Source organism: Salvia splendens, chromosome 16 (genome assembly GCF_004379255.2).
Source record: "Salvia splendens isolate huo1 chromosome 16, SspV2, whole genome shotgun sequence".
In the NCBI taxonomy this organism is placed as follows: domain Eukaryota; kingdom Viridiplantae; phylum Streptophyta; class Magnoliopsida; order Lamiales; family Lamiaceae; genus Salvia; species Salvia splendens.
In genome coordinates, this window is record NC_056047.1 from 11,512,901 (window position 1) to 11,534,150 (window position 21,250).

A 21,250-nucleotide genomic window follows, 5' to 3' on the forward strand; every position below is an offset into this window, starting at 1 on the left:
AAATTTGTCTAAACCTCCTTGGGGTGTCTAAGAGCATCTACAATGGCAATAGTCCAGCCATAGTCTAGCCACAAACTCCTCATGTCACATCATCAGCACTAAAAACTCCTCATGCCACATCATCAGGACAAGCAACTGGACAAGCAATAGTCTAGCCATAGGCTAGCCACAATAAACAAAATTATAAAAATAACAATCACACAAAATATAGAATTCAACTTACGACACAGATACGGGAAAATGCAATAATTTTATTTAAATAAAAAAAGGTACATTAAAAAAATTACATAATCCAAAAAAAACTAACGCCGTGCAGTCCTCCGCGCCCACAACTCTTCAATTAAATCCTTTTGGAGTCGAATATGAGCTTCCACTTGGCGCATGTCGGCATGTGCTTGGAGACGGCCGACTTCATCGTGAGGTACCCCACTTCGTACGTTGGGGGCGGCCACGCCGTGGCTTGGACCGGCTTCATTATCGTCGTTGGCCCAACTAGTCAGTTGTACACCTTCGTCTTCGACAATCATGTTGTGCATGATAATACATACGTACATTATATCAGCAATGCAGTCGACATGCCACAAACGCGTTGGACCCCTAATTGCTGCCCATCGAGACTGGAGCACACCAAATGCGCGCTCCACATCCTTCCGCGCTGACTCCTGCCGTTCCGCAAAGTAGGTCTTCCTCTCATCTGATGCGCACTTGATCGTCTTCACAAAGACGAGCCACCTAGGGTATATCCCATCCGCCAAGTAGTAGCCCATATCATGCTGGTTCCCGTTGGCGATAAAACTGATGGCCGGACCGACGCCGTGGCACTGCTCGTTGAAAATGAGCGACGAGTTGAGGACGTTGAGGTTGTTGTTCGACCCGGCTACCCCAAAATATGCATGCCAAATCTACAACCGGTAATCAGCTTCAGCCTCGAGGATCATCGTGGGATTCTTTCCCTTGTAGCCGGTCGTATTGAACCCTTTCCAGGCAGCGGGGCAGTTATTCCACTCCCAATGCATACAATCTATGCTGCCTAACATACCCGGGAACCCATGTTTTTGGGGGTAGGGCTTCGAAGGTACTGACGGTGCATCTAGCTCGTCCAGCACGGCGACCGAGCCCCCCGCTAGAGGATTACCGCCGGGCTTCAATGAGGTTCTAGCTAGACAGGCCTCAATGTGCAACCAACATGACCATGTTCAGCTCATGAGCGACATGATTGAAGAAGTGTGGGCCATTAACCGCCGTCGCTGAGTTTGCGTATTTTTTAAATTCGTATTGTAATGTATTAATTTCTATAAATGAAATAAAGTTTTTTCCCAATTTTTGTAGTTATTTAAATATTCAAATAAAATGAAAATGCATAGGGCGCGCTAGGGCGCGCCTTAGGGCGCCACATTGCAGGTGGGGTAGGAGGATAAAATTAATGACGTGGCTAATGGCCTAAGTGAGAAAAAATTAGAGCATCGACAATGGGGCACCCTATAGGGCAGATAATGGGGCATCCTATAGCCTGCCCTATAAGGCGCTCTTATACTCCGTCACATCAGCATTTTATCATCCGTCCCATTCATCTCCAATGGGGAGACCTATAGCCCGACCTATAATTTTAACTATTATTTTGTATTAATTTTTTTATTTTTTATGTTTGCAAATATGTCAATTATTAGCAAAATAAATATAAAAACACCACAAATTAATTAAAAAAAGTTACACCTATAGGAAGATAGGAAGAGTGGAAATTGAGATAAGGAAGAGAGTGAAGTGAAAGGTGTGAAATGAAGTAAAAATGTGGTTATATAAATAGAAGAAAATAAAAAAAATGAAAATGTGTGCATCGTCCGGACCTATCGCCCTTATCCCCCGCAATGGGACGGACGATAGGCCGAAGGATGCAAAAAATTGGCCATCGTCCGCGGAGGATGCATAGGGTGCGGAGGATGGGGGGAGCATCGTCCGGCGTCGGCCCACCTGCAGTGGCGGACGATAGGGCGGAGGATGCATCGGGCGGGTTATCCTCCGCCCCATTGTGGATGCTCTTAATAAAAACTTTAAGTGAACAACATATTAATATTCAAAATAATATAATCGATTACTTTGAAATTCTAAGATCTAAAATAATTAGTTCCCCGGAGATTAATAACAGAAAATCGTGTTTAAATGATGCTCTTCGGACTTATCAACCGAGTCACACTCATCCAAGTGATTTGGTTACAGTCTCACTCAATCGAGTCACTTCCAATGTGCACCAAATTTGGTCAATTCCAATCTTTATCTTATTTAATATATTTGTTTTTTTTTTTACTACTCCATAAAACTTGACAAACTCAATAGAACAATTTGATTGATTGATATATAGATAAAAACATGAGAAATTAGTCTAAAACCAAGTAAACCATGTTAAATTTAAACTTTAAAACCATTTAAAATACAAGCTTTATAAATACCCATATTCTGACATTTAGTGCTTGAACAATTCCTAAACTATCACTTCCCACTTCCGACAACCACACACGATTCATGCTCTAGCCTAATTCTTTAATTTCACATGTAAATCGTATAAGGATTCGATAAAACTTTAAGAAAGATATGGATAAGGGTTGAGGCCCTGGCCAGATACACTTCAAACGTTTTATCCAAAAAAAAGTGTGAATGTTAGAAAAAAAGAACAAGTACTGAATCGTGATTCTTTAATCAGTGCAATTAATAATTAGAGTTTACGATGACAGCCATTTGCGTGTGGGTAAGGAGAAAGAGACGTTTTACGTGTTGGAATTCAATCATAAAGTGTGAACACACAAATTTTCTTTTCTATTTCTCTCCTGCTCTTCATATCTTAATTTCTAGTCAAGATTACTGAAAATAAAATCATCCAAAACTGCTCAAATTTCAGCTATAATCTATTGATGATGCACCACTGTTGTATATTTAACTTTAATTGAAATTTATTACGGAGTATTTACTAAATCATGAATATATACTCAGTTTTGCCATTTCCACTTCACTTTTTTTTCAAAATTCTCTAACCGGAGCTCCCTAATTTTCCCTGCAATCGGAATGATGACATTGATAAAATTCTGGTCTATATCACAATTTTTTAAAATAGCTGATTATATAGGATAATTATCTCAATATCTCATATTTTCATATTTAAGAATGATGAGACAAACAAAAATATCATAAATATCAGCTACTTATTAGGCAGGCTATGCTGCAATAGATATAAAGAGAGATTAGAATATTTGTAAGGCTTATATATACAGCTGACCCAAAGTTCACCAAACGTGCATATGATGTCAAAATATTAAAACGAGGAAGACCACAATCTTGTTCCTTTTTTTCCAGTCCATAATTTACAATTGACAAACAACCAAAGCCAGGAATGAGAGACGAGCAGACGCATGCTTACAAGATGGGTATCATAAGCTCCGAAACTGAAGCTAGTCCCTTCATCAGCCTCACTATCTCGGCCGTGTCGTCCAGATAGTACTTGGCCTTGCTTGGCTTGCGCCCCACTGTGCACGCAAACACTTCTGCGTTCGGAGCTATGGACGGACCAGTCGTCGAGCTGCTAATTACCTCGAACATATCTTCGTCTGACCTGTCGTCTCCAATGCACAGCACAAAATCAGGCAACATTCCTCTTTCCTGCATCGAGGACAGCAGCCGTTTCGCTACAAGACCTTTGCTAACTCCCTGCATTCAGCAGCCATAAATTGTAAGGGATAATTTCACTATGTTATATATCTCACCTAAATCACTAAATTGGGATAAATAGGTAAACAAAAGTTGTTTTGTAAAACAATTTATGACAATGTTTAGAGGCTGCATTTGAAACATATATAATACGAAATGTTGGAAATCGACACATTCCGACAGGGCATATGCAAATTTGGCCTTAAGGTTGCCATGGCCTTGCACAACATGAACGGAAAGCCTCAGCCGGGGAGGATGGCTATTCTAAGTCATAACAAAAACTATAACATTGATAAATACTGAGAATGTTAATATCATTAAACGATAATCTCTTCCCGAACTGCTAAAGATTTTGTATGAACTGATCACTCAACTACATTAAGCAAGATAAGGTTATTATCCTCGTCTCAGAGCTCAACACCACCAACTTATGTACTAACAGTTTACGTAAAATCATAAATAGTCTCAACACAAAAATCAGTCGCAGGGAAGACCATGTATTTCTCCTCCAGGAGATATAATCAGCAATAGTTTGTAGAATGTCATACCGACTCACTAATTCAAGGAAATATCAGAGTACAGAAATAAATAGTATATGACTTTATTACGTGCATCCAATCATTATCAACGAAGGCGAAAGAAGCAAACTGCTATGTGACATGTAGCCTTAATTCTGGTTTAGCAACTTACAAAACAGTATTGGATGTGTTCCAGTTGATTGTAAGTACTTTTTCTATCATCAACAAGAAAATGTGTAACTGATTTTTTTTTTAAAAAGACAGGATACCTGTGGCTTAACTTCGACGCAATTTGAATCGCTCTTGACAGTAACAGGTTCGTTAGCAAGAACACTCTCCAGATGACCAAGAAGTTCTTTCGCTTGGCAGGATCCAAAATCAGGATCAGCATCCTCATAACACCATCCCATTGATGTTTCTTTAAGTTCAATCATTGATCCATCAGTTGTCTCTGTATACAGTTGCATTACTGGCTCTGCTATTTGCTTCCAGTTGCATTCTACTGCCGGAATACTGGTTTCCCATTCCTCGTCTCGCTTCATCCTGGAAAAACCAGCTATCGTTTTAAGTAACATTGTTGCCATAAACTTTTGAAAGTATAGTCGAAAATACTAAATAGTAGTACCTCATAAAATAGCCATGCTCGGCTGCAATTCCCAGCTTATCACAAGATGAAAACCATGCATCCAGCTTGCTTCGCGGTCTAGAACTTACGATAAAAACCACATTGTTCTTGTCTCTGCACAAACTATTTAATATATCAAGTGTTTTTGAGCTTGGTTTCTTGTCGATTGAATTTTGAGGCATTAAAGTTCCATCATAATCGAGAAGAATAGCTCTAGTTGTAGTCCTTTTGAAAGCCGATACTATGTGCTCCATGGCCAGTTTCCTGAAATTAGGATCGAGTGCAACGACCCTAAAGCTCAAGCCAAATCCAATACCCCAGCATCTGCGTCGCACGTGATCCTTACAAGTCCTTTCCAGATCTTGCAGGAAGCTTTTACCCCAATATGAGACATCATGCGTGCTCACATATTTATAGTGTTTTTCGTGCCTCAGTTGTTTTTCTGGCTCCGGCATTTCAATGGCTGATTCCATCGCCTCTGCCACCACATCGATATTCCATGGATTGACTCGAATGGCTCCACTTAGAGATGGAGAGCATCCAATGAACTCGGATACAACAAGCATACTCTTTTTGGGGGTAGATGCTTCGGGTCCCAATATCTTATTCAATCTCTCATTGCCTTGCCGACTGATAACATACTCATATGGTATGAGATTCATTCCATCCCTAACTGCAGTAACCAAACAACATTCAGCAGCAACGTAATAAGCAACTCTTTCGTAAAATTTAGGAGGCTGATCAATCAGGATGACCGGATCATATCCAGGTTCTCCAAATGTCTCATTTATCCGCTTAACTGTTGCATACATCTCATCCTGCACTTCTTTGACGTCTTTTCCCTTGCCCCGAGCAGGAAGAGCTATCTGAACTAAAACGACCTTTCCTTTCTTCTCGGGGTGCTGCAGTAGAAGCTGCTCCATTGCTAATAACTTTAAGCTGATGCCCTTAAAAATATCCATGTCATCAACCCCGAGTAGCAGTGTCCGCCCCTGTCCTGAAAATTGCTTAACAAGCTCTGCTACCTTCGCCTCCGTCTCTGGAAGGCTCAAAACAGACTGAAGCTGACCCATATGAATGCCAACAGGAAGAATCTTGATACTAACAGTGCGGCCATAATAATCAAGTCCTATATAACCCCTCTTCGACTCATATGAAATCCCCAGCATTCGACTACAGCAGGAGAGGAAATGCCTGGCATAATCAAATGTGTGAAAACCAATCAAATCAGAATTAAGCAGACCTCGCAGAATCTCCTCTCGTATTGGTAACGTCTTATAAATCTCCGACGATGGAAACGGACTGTGCAGGAAAAAACCAAGCTTTACCCGATTAAACCTCTTCCTCAAGAAAGTAGGCAGTACCATCAGATGATAATCATGAACCCAAACAAAGTCATCTTCTGGATTAATCACTTCCATGATCCTATCAGCAAAAATCTTGTTCACCGATACATAAGCCTGCCAGAGCGAGCGGTTAAACCTACCTCCTAGATCGGGCGACAGAGGCAACATATAGTGGAACAAAGGCCATAGCTGTTGTTTGCAGAAGCCATGGTAGTACCTGCTATACAGATCAGGTGGCAAAAAGGTCGGGACACACTTGAATGTCTCGAGGAGTATCTGAGAGACCTCATCTTGATCATTGGGGTGAATTTCTTCCTTGAGACACCCCACATAAATGAACTCAGTGTCTTCATCTCCTAAACAATCTTTTAGTTGGAGATAAAGTGAATTATCATCCCAGCTAAAAGTCCAACCTTTACTATTATCTGTTTTCTTGTGCACCTTTATAGGCAACTGGTTGGCCACAATAATTATCCTATCCTTATGAGAAGATGAAGATGATGGATCCGAGGATACACTGTCCGAACCATCATCATCAATATCGGACATTATCCCAGCTACTGTCATAATACGAGGGATACGGCGGCTCATACGGCTAAAAGATGGTGATGGAGCTTCCCCAGAAGCTAGCTCTAACAAATTTGAGTATGATCTAGACACCATCTCTCCCTCTCTCTCTCTCTCTCTCTCTCTTCTCTCTCTCTCTCTCTTTAAGCACTACCCCCAATAAACTCAAGCCTTATTTTCTCAAAATCAGTTTTCAATAACATAAAAGGGACTCCTTTTCAGATGGAAATTATGCTTGAAACTGAACAAGCAGTTAACCTCAAGCCTTATCTTCTCAAAGGGCCTCATTTGAAGTAGAGCAAGAAATAAGTATTCAATCTTATGCCTACCAAGATAAGATCAAGAAGGGTGCGCTCAAGATTTAACTTTATGAGGATCCAATCAAGTTACAGACTGCAATACACAAGCAAATAAATATGTCAAACAAACAGAGATTTAGAATTCAAGAAATAGATCACAAAACAGATAAGCATGAAAAGAGACAGGTATGAAGATAATTACCTCATCTGTTAGGAGTAAACAGCAAGATCCCACATGAAGATGTGACACTAAGAATAGCAAGAGACAAACAAGTGATGATATTTCAAGAGCCAGTTCATCCAAATTCAGTAGAAACAAAACCAGAAATAAAAGGTGGGGGGAAACCCTAGTATATTGAAAAAGGGAAAATGTGAAAATAGTGGAAGTGGTGAGTGCTCAAAACTGTGTATGTTTTGTTATCTTTATTTCTAGTGGAGTTGCATCAAATCTTCATATATACTCTGGAAATATAGTACAGTGCAACTGATGTAAGAAAACAATCAAAATTTGGTTCTGATTTTATTATGTGCTTGGACTTTGGAAGTGTATGTCTACCTATCTCATGCCATACTACAAAGATAACATAAAATAATTACAGTAAATAGCTGGCTATGTGGTCCACTGTTGCAGCTCAGATTCCTCTTATTATTCAAATGGGGAGAGAAATTCAAGAAAAACTTGATAAAATTTTAAATTGTTCTTGAATCTCCCAATGTTTTTCATTTTCCATATGCTAAGTTTTGCTAGTAGTAGTACTTAGTGACAAGGATTCAATCATTAAAACGTAATTATGTGTAATAAATCAAAATTCATACAATTGAATTAAGTATTGTGTGAGAAGTTCGGCCTTGTTTAAATGTTCATAGGGCTGTTTACTCAATTATTCTACTACTAGTACTACTACTACTAAATAAGCTACCCAAAACAACAATCAAGTGACTGGTCATAAAACATTTATTAAAAAAAATTGCAGTGTAGTAATCCACTTTAGTATAAAAATACATCACGAATGTTGCTATCTGTTGGAGAAAAAATTATGAGAAAAGTATATTTATTGTAGACAGTAGCTAATAGGATTGAGTTTAATATTAATGATTATGGCCCATTGACATTCAACTCCAGACGAAGTCTTAATGTCAATCTAATTGGATTTCTCTCTAGATAAATTCATATTTATGTGGCCATGATGTCATAGAAGCTAATGGTTGAAAGTTGAAATTATTAATTACTAGCAAATTTGATTAGTTCTCCACATTTTATTTATTCAAGAATATTTTCACTCAACTATTTTGATATGGTGGAGTAGCCTTAAACAGAAGTTTGGCAGATTGCAACTTTTTAAGTTGAAAATGTTGTATACGTGGTGGACGAAAAGCATTGCATTTGTGGTTTGGGTTGAGTAAACGGATTTTTTATGCATATCAATTATTCTAATTTCTAAAGCTCAATCAATACTAATTTCACTAACTTATGGAGTATTTATTTTTTCATCTCTTTGGGCCCACATGCGAACTAGTTCGAAATTAAAAACAAATCAATTAAAATTAGGAGTCTATCTGTGAATTCATCCTCCAAGATGAATGTTGAGACATCTTAGAACATATTCACAGTGCGGGACATCCTCACCAGTCACCACAGATTGATTGGCGATTTGGTCACCCCCCAGTGTGGAGAAAGCACCGATCCTCGGTGGCCACCCAAAGCCTGACATTCCATTTGCGTCCATTGTAGGCGTGACTGCTGATCTCACCACTGATCTTGGCATTTTTTATTTTACTTTTCCAATCCTCTGTATATACCCTCATTTTCCATCACATTTTTCACCCCTCTCCATTCCACTATAATTTGTCATGTATTGTAATACATAGAACATATGTATTCTACAAAGCGAATATAGTGCTTTTTGAGTTTACGACGGACTAAATTATTATTGGTCAGCGAAGTGATAGCTGATGAAAGACTTATATTTTAAAAAATAGTGAATTTGTAGACACATTTGAGTTTTTATTAGTACTTATAACTATATAATTGTAGGATAAGACTAGTAATTAAAATTGAAGTGAAAAAATAAAGTCTAATGATGCGGCAGCTTATATGACCGTCTCTACTGTTAGCTAGATTAATTGTCTAAATTTAAATCAAACTTGATCACATTATATTTTGGTATGGGTGTATGCATGCCTTCGGCTTCGGTTAGTATAATACGGTACTTCTTCGGTTAGTATAATACGGTACTTTCTTACAATATACATGTATATATAACTGTAATTGAAATGGATAATGGATATTGGCATATTGCATGTCCCAAATTTTTTTTTATGTCCCATTTGTGTTAGTGTGGAAGCCATTTAGACACGTGTATTTTACTAGTTGAGGATTTGTTTGGATAAAAGGTTGCCACTAATTTGCTCTTGACACCAAAAGCAATCCAATAAAATAAAATCGCACGCTCGGAAATGACATTTTTTATTTTTTTTTTCTTTCTGATTTCTGATATTTTGATTTTTGACTTTGACTACTTTATTAGCTGTAAAAGTGTGTACATAGTTGAGAAGTAAAAAAAAAACTCTTAATATCTTCTTCCTATATATACAAAGATATTCTCGCCTTCTTAATCACTCATATTCAATAATAGAAATTGTTTTAAAGGGAATGATATCTTTTAAATCATAAAATTTAGTTAATCAATTTCATATATTAAATCACAAAATTTCAATTTTTTATTTAAAATGATATTGTTCCATAAGAATAAAAAATTAAAAAAGTACATATTTTTACCGATATGACTTCATTTAATAAGTAAGTTGGAATATTTATTTTGAGACAAGTAAGAATTTGATACTATAATTTGACCTGATTTGAAAAGTAAGTCGTCTTTATGTTAAAAGAAAAAAAGGCGATATACATGGACACGTGATCAAATGAAAACCATATATTTAATACAAACTCAAAACTTTAATCCTAGTAACTAATTATATAAGATATATGGTTAATATGCCGTTCAATTCCTATGGCAACAAGAGCATATATTTTGTCAACAGAGGGCAATTTTGTAACTTAATTTGATCAGCGGTTTATGCGTTCCTAATTAATCTCTCACTTTCCAAACTGCAAATATTCACATCTTCAGCGAGGATCTTCACCATTGTAATTGACGTCTCCTATTCTCAACAATTAAAATTTTCCAATAAAAAATCTGGCTAATTCCGATCATGTGTTGATTCGTCGAAAAAATTGCTTGAATTTTGTGTTGAAATTGCGTTGAATCTTTGTTGATGTTGAATTTCGTGCTGAATCCTTGACACTTTGTTGATGTCGAATTTTGTGTTGAAATGACGTTGAAGTTTTGTTGATGTTGAATTTGGTGTTGAATCGTTGATTCTTTTGTTCTGGTGTTGTTTTTTTGCGATGAAATTGTTTTGACTCTTTTGTTATGCTGCTGTTGAATTTTGTGTTGAAATCGTGTTGATTCTATGTTGATTCTAAAAACGTGAATTGTGGAAGGAGGGAGAACGATGAAATCGGAATTACATAATTATTTGATAATTAAATGATTCACCATATCATCAAAGTGTCTATTATACTCTCTGTTGACAGATTTATAGAAGTTATTGATATTTTCAGATGAAACATTATAATCATTGATTAGTAATATTTAGTGACTAGGATTAGAGTTTTGAGTTTATATTAAATATATGATTTTCATTATATCACTACCCTAATATACATAAGTATATATAATCTACCTTTATACACACTTTCACATAATTAATCTAAAATCGGTCTCCTGTGTGTGCCGCATTTCATGCGGGCCACATGAGAAGCCCGTTTAATATCTAATTATTTAAATTAATACGTAATTAATTAAGTTAATGAACTCACTTGGAGTATTTTGTATGCACGCATATAAAAATTTCTCATCGTTTTACTTTTCTTTTGATGCAAGACTCTTTAATACAGATCGAAAGGGATGACAATGTATCCTTGAAATTATTGAGAATATGAAATTAGGTTTGATCATGTCAAATTTTTTTTATGTTGTTGGATATTTATTATTCAATCCGATTTATAATCATATCCCGATAACTGTCACCGCATAAATAATATCCTATATTCATTATTAACTTGGAGGAAATTGTCGCAAGTTGAGGAAACTTATTCCTTTTTATCTTTTTCTATTTTGTTTTTTCTAATTTATGGGAGGTGAGTTAGACAAGTTGATAAGAGTATAATATATTCGATAATTTATACCTTTTGATATTCTATCGAGACAACCTTACATTAATGTAGGGCGTGCCGCTCTAGAAGTGTCCACTTTAGATATTTATTTACACCACAAAACGAGTATGTCATTGTTTCACTATTTTAAAAATATTTGCTATGCTACTTCAACAAAATACTTCCTCCGTTCTTGAAAAATACTCCTACAAAACACTTCCATCATCATTCATAAAAAATAATACTTCTTTTTTATCTCATTATAAGGGAAATGTTTTCTTTTTTTATTGTCTCATTAAAAAATAAAACATTTCCTCAAATAGAAATAACTCTATTTCTATGTTTTCATCTTTCTTCATTGGCTTACAAGACAACATTACATAAAATCTCATGTAGATTTCCAAATGTTTCATATCAAATATAATTTCACCTTTTTTTTTGTCATGAGATAGTTGTAATCAAATCTAAATTTCATATTTTTTGTTAATTAATTTGTAAAGTTGCTAAATATATCCATAATTGACCAAATTTTATAGTTGTTCTGACAATTTACCATTTTCTAAATAATGCTTGTATATCACGATTTTTTAAATGATTAATCCACATAAATATTTTCTAGTTAAATTTTTTGTATTAAAATATAAAACAATTATAAATCCTAATTGGATTGCTTAGTTCTAATTTATACTACTACTACTACTACTACTACTACAAAATTAAACAAATCATAATTGGATTGCTCAGTTCTAATTAATACTACTACTACTAGTACAAAATTAAACTAAATCATAGCCTACTAAAATTTGGATTGTGTCATGAATTGTTGTTTTGTTTACTTGGGCCTTTGGCTATGCGACTTAGAAAAACAAAAGGCAATCAAATGGTTAGATTTTAAATACTCCTACCAACTTTACTCTGGGCCTTTGACGACTATCGTTTACATGGGATTTTATTGGAAGTATTTATCAGATAGCAAATTAATTAACCAGAAAACATCGGATGGTTATATTTTTACACTTTTTATAGTAGAAAAGAAGAAAATAAGGCTTGGCTCATTTGTGCATTTGGGCTGAGTAATCTCATTAATCAACTATTATAAATTTAAATGTATGGTGTACCAAGCTTTAGATTGCTGAAGACAACTATATTCATCAACAGGCTTCAGCCCATTTTTAATAAAAAAAAGTCTTCTCTCTCTTTTACATACACAATTTATAATTTCACATTTTTTATACTTTGTTACTGATCCAACTAACCTAAATAATATTCCAAGATACACGCTTTATATATCATAGAAATATACGAACAATAGAAAAACCATATCATTAAGATTACAAAATGTTACTAGTATATAGTTGGCCCAAGATACCAAGGGCAAGCCCAATTTCTCCCTGTCTATGGAATTCATAGTGAGAAATTCCTTAGTTAAGTGTGAATGAGATACTTTATAACATTGCATTTGTATAATAGTGGGATATTTTGGCACAATATCAAATACTAGTTTAGATTGATTATTAATATTGATTAAAAACTTAAACTCAATTCAACAATTGGCCTTAAAATCAAATTGACTAACATCAATATGAACTCTACATAAACCCTGTGTGTTTACATGTGGCAATGGCGTGGTCAAACATTTCTTCCAATCCATTCTCGTACTTGAATCCAGTTTCTTCGTCAGACCCGACAATTTCACCGGTGTCAAATCTTTCCACAAATAAATTAATCCCTAATAAATCAATACTGTATGTATTACAAGTAATTAAAAAAGAAATAGTTATAGAATTAATTTACTGTGGAGACGGCATCGGATATTTAGCAGAAAGAAAATCACAAATCTCTTCGATGGTGAAGTGAACTCAACCGCCGCCACGATGTAGATGCGTCAAAGATAAAAAGTTATATGGACTCGACAGCCATTTAATAGCACAGTTTAGTTAGGATCAATGTTTTAAAAATCGGATCACGGTTCAACCGGTCCAACCGGTCGAACCACCGGTCTAACCGTTTTACTGTTACAAATATATACTCCATAAAAATATATTAACTTTAGTAAATGATTTACAATTAATAATATATCACTAAACATTAAACCTTATAGATAGTTAGTGATGTATAAATATAAATAATATTAAAATGTAGTAAATATATTCAGATATATATATTTAATATTAGTTAGTCTAGATAAAAAATTTAATATTTCATGTATTGAAATAGATAATGTTTATATTAATTTAAGAAAATTTATTTTGTAAAATAATATATAATTAAATACGAATTAAGTACTTATTAATTAGTTTAGATAAGATTATTCATTAATGTCAATAGCTAGGGTATATAAATTAAGTATGTAATATAAAAAATTTATTTATAGTAAATAATGAATCTTATATGGTACTAATAATAATATAGGTGGTAAGTAGAGCATCATTAAAATATAAAACATGATAATTATATATATTATAATTAACAATTATATTAAAGAATAATAAAATTAAAATGAATTATTAGTTTTTGTAGATAAAATTAATGGTTAATGTATAAAAATATTTAATGTTCAAATTGTTCAATGAGCCCATGTGGTGGAGTGGTAGAGGTCTTCTTAACTAGAAGATATGTCATGAGTTCAACCTCTACCAACAACAAATTTTAAAAAATTTTGAAAAAAAAAAGAAAATTCAACCGGTCCGACCGGCCGGTTCCACTGGTTCACGGCGGTTCAATGCAGTGGTGGTTTAAAGGGGTGAACCGGACCGGACTACCTACCGGTTCGCGGTCCGACCGGTCGACCGGCCGGTCCGGTTTTTAAAACATTGGTTAGGATGTTCCATTTTTATACTAACAAAATAAATCAAGATATGATACTATTATGAAAATTAAATTAGCACACCTAACTTACTAAACGAGTCTTACTTTAATGGATTTTGATGCGTTAAGTGAAGTAATTTGAGATTGGAACCTGGGGATGTTCCATGATCCAAGAAAACCAGTTCCACCAGTGACACACACTGTTTTTTGGTTTTCATTCATCATTTTTTCTCTCTTTCAAAGGGAGCCATGGATGTATCTGTTTAAATAATTGGGAGGTGAAGGAGCCATGGACATGTACGTGTCTTTTCCACTTGGACAAGCTGAAGATTAACGCCTTGGATAAGAGGATATGTATTGTAGCCAACTAGCCACAGATGAAATAGTACTCCATATAATATGTTTTTTAATAAAAACATACTAATTGGGATTTCATTTTTGAGTGTGACATGTGCAGTCACGAATATGAAATTCGTGATCATGACCCTTTGTTTGGATTGATTTGGGGAAAAATAGTACGAATAATTAAAAATTTGATAATTACTATTGAACACAAGTAAAATACAGGCCAGCCGTGTTTAAAAATAAAATCAACCATTGTCCTGACCAAATTGGCACTGTCCGATCCGGCCTACTATGAATCTCTTTTAATTGCAATTTTTCCTTCTACTAACAAGTAAAATATGCTAAGTGTGGTCAGCTGTGCTTGATGGTGTACTGAAAAACATATTCACAATTTTATGCATTATAATCGCAGTGAACAATTGTTTACATTATTAGCTCAGTTCTAGAATCTAGAATCCGTTTGGTCAATTTTTGTCCATTTTTCCAAATTATTTTTTACTATATATATATACCTGAACATGGGAATGTAGTAACTGAACTACGTAAATGCACAACATTGATGGATCATACCGAGACAATAGAATGAGAATTGCAGCCAACTTTTAGTGGATGGATAATTGACGTTTTAGATGTAAGGTTTATGTATCTCAAACAAACTTGTTTTAGCTATAACTAGTATAAGCTTAGTTTTGATTTAGCTGTTCCAGTAGAGATTAGCTCCTGTACTAAATCAACTACTCATATTATCTGATATTGATAGATTATGACAATTAATGTCAGTAATGTCTCACAACTCACAAGCATACAGTATATTGAGACGGTGTGTTGTTGACATGACAAATTTCTGCACGCGATTAGATGAGGTTTTGTTATTGTTATACTTCTTCAGGGAAAGTGAAGCAACTGAGGTTGCTTATATAACCTTCATGGATTCCCAGGATCTTCCCTTCTAACTGGGAGCATCACTATTTATTTCATGGATCAGTGAAACTGTTAGCTATATGAAGTGTTAATGAGCTTCCCTTCTATACTTGGAAATGCTTGAACCAGAGATATATAGATATCTGCTAGCAACATAGGAGTAGTATATTTTTTAAACAATATAGATTGGTAGTTGATAGAAAACTATTCTAGTGTTGAGATTTGAGATGCATCTCATTCCATTTGTTGTCCGTGTCACGATTTCAAAAGATAAAAAGTTCAAGTGAAGAGTCACAATCCAAGATTTCAAATGTGAAACATATAGTATATGAATGTGGCAACAACATGTAAAAGTGTAAGTGCTGTGGAAAGACTGGGGATGTGGTGAGCATCTACATATTAGCTAGAGGCTTTGTCCTGGGAAAGGATAGCCTCAAAAGGGCATACATAGCCGCCTAAAAGGCAGACAAGGACGTAGGGGCGATGGCAATGGAGAAGGCCGTGAAGGAGAAGAGAGAGATAGCCTAGGAAAAGAGGGGGATGCAATATATTTCCGATTCACCAATGCCAGTTGTTACGACCCATCCGTCTCCAGATCTTCCTGTCAGTTCAGCTTATGTGAGTAGCAAGCATTTTTTATTGGTTTGAGTTTTCCAGAAGAAATTTTGAAGATTGCACAATTTCATACGGACGAAAAAGATCATAACAATGACAACGTGTAACCAATTACATTCTTTGGGTATACTGAAATAACATGAGAAGTAACTAGTTTATGATCAGTTGAAAAGAATAAGATCACCCTACTGTTTATCAGGGGCTGCTTACAGTAAGAATTATATGCGTTGCTTACAAATTCTACTTGATTTATGACAATCGGTGTACAAGAAAGAATGATACTACTGCACAAGAGTGATTGGCCTTCAAAATTTTGTCCATGAATGCTACAGCTACTAGAGGTACTTCACCATCCATTCCATACTCTGTCATAGATAAACAATGTGTGAATAAAGTGCTGACAGATGGAACTTAATGATAAGACCAAAAACAAATTTCCAAACAAGCAAAATATGAGAAATTTTTACATGTAATATAACAAATACCTTAATGCATTCTGGTAAATCTTTATCATTGTGTCTAGCATTAATCTGCATCATCAAGGATGAGATTCATCAACAAAAACTCTAATCATACAACCATTGAATTTCATAACATCAAACAATCAAATACTCAAGGAGTTAGATGCAAGACTGTGAATGCCTACCTTTGTGACCAAATGGCAGGAATCATCTTGGTCTGTTGCAATTGAAGCAATAGTAACAAGTCCAGCTGCCACAGTTGATGGCCAGTAGGAAAGCATCTGGTGGCCCATCTGCGTGAGTACTGCAAGGTATTTGGCTGTCTTCTCCACGCTCTCGTTAGCTTTTGCAGCTTTAAGGTAGAACCTGTGCACATTGAAAGTCAAAACAGCCTGAGAAGATGCTAGTTTGCTTCCAAGATTAGAGTGATACAAGGCCAAGTAAAAATTTCTGGCATCTTAATCTGAAGGTTATTAACTGAAACAATGCAAGAAACAAAATATGTACCAAAGGAAGTTGTACACAGTGGGCAGGAAGCATTTGAAGTTGAGGACTTCCTGAACTAGCCACTCCATAGCCACCACTTCACACCGGGCATAAACAGTGCTACCAACGTAAAATGACTTCTTCCGAACACTGATACAATTTTATTCAAGTTAGAGTTCTATAACAGTGCTCACTCACGGCTTAGCTTTTTCTGTTGATTTTACATTATTAAGAAACAATATTTGTGTGTCATGTACACAAAAGGTATAGATAGTCACATCCAGTACATAGACCTTCATCCAGATATAAAAATATAATTCTACATGAACGTGCGTTAAATCTATTAAGGTTCTGCTTTGAGTTGGGAACAATTCCATCTCCTTGTCACTCTTAAAACAGAGCAACATTGGAGAAGAAGATTGATTAGCCAAATAGCTGATATAGTCTATATGAACTTTAGAAGTCTAGGAAATACGACCTAAATGAGGCATATTACAAAAGCAACATGAGTTAGTAGTGTATCACTTATCATGGTTTTGCTAATAAACATTTTCAGTGTCCATAAAACACTGGCACATTTTCTACACCAGACTCCTGATTCTAGTAAATCTAGATATGCACCGATAAATGTTTTCGGTTGGAGAAAGTTTTACTATAAGATATGAATATTATTCATTACTCAATTGTTGTCATGCTGTCTTTTACATTAGTCCTACAGTAACAACCTTCGGGTCCAGGACATGATCGAATCTAAAGTTTAGAAAGGAATTTTGTTGACTGCCACAAATCTCTACACAAATAGTAACAAAATAACGAACACATTAAATCTTTACCAGTTGTAGGGTTGATTTTCTTCAAGCCTGGTGGCTAGAGTGAGGCACGCAATGCCAGCAATCTGAAGATTTCTCACGCTTTTGAAGTATCCCTTACTAAGAAATCTGTCCAGAAGATTGACTCCTAGAAACATGGTTTCCTGCTGCAGCTCTGCTTTGGTAGCTTGCTGCATGATTAAGTCCAGAATTAAATAATTGACCACCTAATTCACCAAAAAATTCCCCTGATATGAACTTATTCAGGTATATTTTATACAGTGGAATCGCCCCCTCACAATTACTGTATGATTGAAAAACAGAACCTCCTAAAAGTCTAAATCATTTCTCAACCAAGATAGACAGATAATTTATCCAACATACTTATATTATTACTAATTCTAGCAATTTCAGTTATGGAGGATGAATGGAAAAGAAAAGTTCGGAAGTAATCTGCACAAACCTCGACAATCCAGTGGACCATATGCAAGCGTTGCTGAATGACTAGGTCTCCATAGGCAGTATCGTTACTGTATTCCTCTGCATAATCATGCACATATACTTGTCTCCTCTCTCTCATCCTCATCATCCTGAAGCTCTCTTCATCTTCTTTGTCTTCTAGCCCCAATCCCTAATTCACAAACAATTGGCAAATGATTATCATTATTGCAACGGAAAAATAAGTCTGCTAACGTCTAATTTGCTGCTCGTGTTCCTCTCGTTATGGATATGAGTAAATTATTCCCTTAATTAGGCCTATTGCTGAATTAAAATTAAAATCGAAGTATAAAGATATAGCCTCACAAATCGATCCATTTGCTCAGAAGAGTAACGATGTCTGCGCATTCGCATTGGTATCACACAAAATACGAAAAACAACTAAAATCAAATCAATAATAATATGAAATTCATCCAGAAGTAGCAAATCATGACATTCATCTAAAGGTAGGTGGTATAATATCTATGTTATACTAGTAAAAAAAATTATTCGGAACTCACATTGACTTCATCCGAATTCTGATCATCACAATCATTGAAGGAAAAGGTCGATCTGTAGAACTGCTGTTTAAATTGCCCGAATAACTCAAAAGTAGGCGAAGAACTCTCGTCTCCGTACGACCTCTCGGAAAATTGACTTCCGGAAGTGCAACTCCAGATTGACGGCGTATAGTCTGAACTAAATTCAGAATCCGAAACTGCATACAAAAATCCTGACGACGAGGAGTTATGCTCCTCTTCATCATACACTTCGCCACCATTAGTAACGGCGCCGCTGGAGAACTGCTCCGAGCAAGCTAAATCGATGTCGAATGCGACGAGGCTTGGAGGTCGGATTTCTTCAGACGATTTGTCATTTTCAATAGTTTTGGTTGCATTCGCTGCGGAATTGAGTGATACGACATCGTTTTCAGCTGCGGAATTTGTAATTTCTTCACAGGACATCTCGCCAACGCCAGAAATCTCCAAGGCGACAGCATTTCCAACAGAGTTCTGGTTGTCCTTCACTGTCGCGTCGTTCGCGAGAAACGAAAACCGCAAACCGCTAGAAACTTCAGATTTGGTGACCTCGACTTCTTCAACTTCTAGTTCCTCCACATTCGAACTCTTCAAATTCAAGTCTCTGTTCGTTCCAGAACACGATTCCACGCATGAAACATCCGATAACTCCACCGTTTCATCGTGATTTCTTCTCGTGTTCTTAAAAATCTTCCTATAATATGATCTAGTAACAATTCTACTAGACTTGTCCTGAATTTCCTGCGGATTCGGATTGCTCACCGATCCTATGCTAGAATCACCCGAGACCTCACTTACTGCTGCAAAATGTGAATCGTTTCCGGAAAATACAACGATAGGTGAGATGTGAAGCCGCCGCCGGCGACAAAGCTTCGATCGGAGCTGCTTCCGCCCGAAAGAGACCAATTGATCCTCGATTTCTGAAACATGATCAGAACTGAGCTTGCGCTTCATCGATCAAGGAAGAGTTTCGCCTCAACAGGGACGTGATCGAATCAGAATTGCTGGAGATATTTTTTTCGCGTGCGTTTGAGTGTGTCTGTGTGTGTGTGGAATGCTGTGGGAGACGGTTAAGGATCGTTGAGGTATTTATACGAAATGGTTATACGACGGGCCCCACACTCGTCCACCTTCACGTGTTCTACGCTGTACTTGATCACTTGTAATATTGTGAATTTTTTGTTAATGGAGTAGTATAACATTCCTTTGTTGTTAATTTAATTTAATCCTTATTAGTGAAACTAATAATGTTTCCTATACACAATACATGGCTTGATTGTTAAGTGCATTGTACCATATATTTACTATAGTTCAACTTCTGATTATCATCTAATCTAAATTTCGCAATATATTTAATGTTGAATCTTGCTTTTTATTCCATACATACATAAATCAATGAACACCACCGCATTAAAGCGGATAAATTATGCATGATGCTTAAAATTGTTTTAATTTACCTAGTAAAGTCTAGTCAGTAAGATTGGAACTGTAAAAGTAAAACTGATCCACCTCCCCTTGTTCTATACTAGCGTCATAAAAAGAAATAATAGATATTAGTAACATTTTTCTTTCATTTGAATGTAATATATAGAAATAAAACATTTAAAACATTAATCTGATCCATTTCCATCTAATACTTGGTTCTTGACCCACCAATCCATGAACAATTCAATGTTATACTAGTGGAGTAAAGCAAGTGGAGTATCTACTACTTGTAACATTGCCACGTAGGTTTTATGTAAATTAGTATAAGATGAAACATGCTATACACAAAATCATGGAGTACAAATTAGTTAATATTTGAAGTGAAAATATTACATGTAACAACAAAAGGTAATCCATCCCTAAATAAAGATGCAAGTAATTAGTAGTACTCTCACTTATATCTTCGTAGTCATAGCTCAGCGTAGAAAGTACTGTTAGAAAACTGAGATACAAACTTGTCGGGCGAAAATTACAAGGAAAATAAAACAATGAAGATTACACGGAAACAACTAAAAATTACACATAAAACTTGTGGAAAGTGGTAAGCCGAGTCAAGGAGTCCTCTTTTCACAAGACGAGATACGTCCCGGTAGTGCTCACGGTTTGGCGTGTCGTCTCCAAAGATAAAACGGCTTCGTCTCTGAAGTAGCACCATCGCTAGCAGCAGAGCTCCGACGAACAGGAGTAAGGCGGGGGCAGAGCTTCGATGGGAAGATTATGCAGAGAGGGAAAGAGCGTGTATGCAAGAATGCTTGTGTATGTTCTATGTAGAATGCAATGGATGCATGCATGTTTATAGGCCAAGTCCACCCGCAGGGGCATTGATGGAGTCAACAGTCATTATGTGTGCCATGATGGCTCCATTGGGAGCTGAAGAGATCCGTTGGGGATAGCGTGGAGTTTGGGGTGGTCTAAAAAGAATAAGTGGGGCTTGAACCACGCTCAACGAAATGCTTGTGTATGTTCTATGTAGAATGCAATGGATGCATGCATGTTTATAGGCCAAGTCCACCCGCAGGGGCATTGATGGAGTCAA

The 21,250-nt window shown here is 36.1% G+C and overlaps 2 protein-coding genes across 2 annotated transcripts; both read right to left on the bottom strand.

The window, feature by feature from the left end:
* Window positions 1-3,172: 3,172 nt before the first annotated feature.
* Window positions 3,173-7,593, bottom strand: LOC121771597 (alpha,alpha-trehalose-phosphate synthase [UDP-forming] 6-like). Its single transcript, XM_042168423.1, has 4 exons — window positions 7,251-7,593; window positions 4,837-7,142; window positions 4,481-4,754; window positions 3,173-3,693 (listed from the first exon to the last, which is right to left on the bottom strand). The coding sequence occupies exons 2-4, from the start codon at window positions 6,843-6,845 to the stop codon at window positions 3,403-3,405; spliced, it is 2,574 nt and encodes an 857-aa protein (XP_042024357.1). The 5' UTR covers window positions 6,846-7,142; window positions 7,251-7,593; the 3' UTR covers window positions 3,173-3,402.
* An 8,573-nt stretch (window positions 7,594-16,166) lies between these two features.
* LOC121771202 (cyclin-SDS-like) lies at window positions 16,167-19,741 on the bottom strand. Its single transcript, XM_042167981.1, has 7 exons — window positions 18,712-19,741; window positions 18,176-18,343; window positions 17,737-17,903; window positions 16,925-17,053; window positions 16,603-16,783; window positions 16,442-16,486; window positions 16,167-16,321 (listed from the first exon to the last, which is right to left on the bottom strand). The coding sequence occupies exons 1-7, from the start codon at window positions 19,681-19,683 to the stop codon at window positions 16,292-16,294; spliced, it is 1,692 nt and encodes a 563-aa protein (XP_042023915.1). The 5' UTR covers window positions 19,684-19,741; the 3' UTR covers window positions 16,167-16,291.
* Between the last annotated feature and the right edge of the window lie 1,509 nt (window positions 19,742-21,250).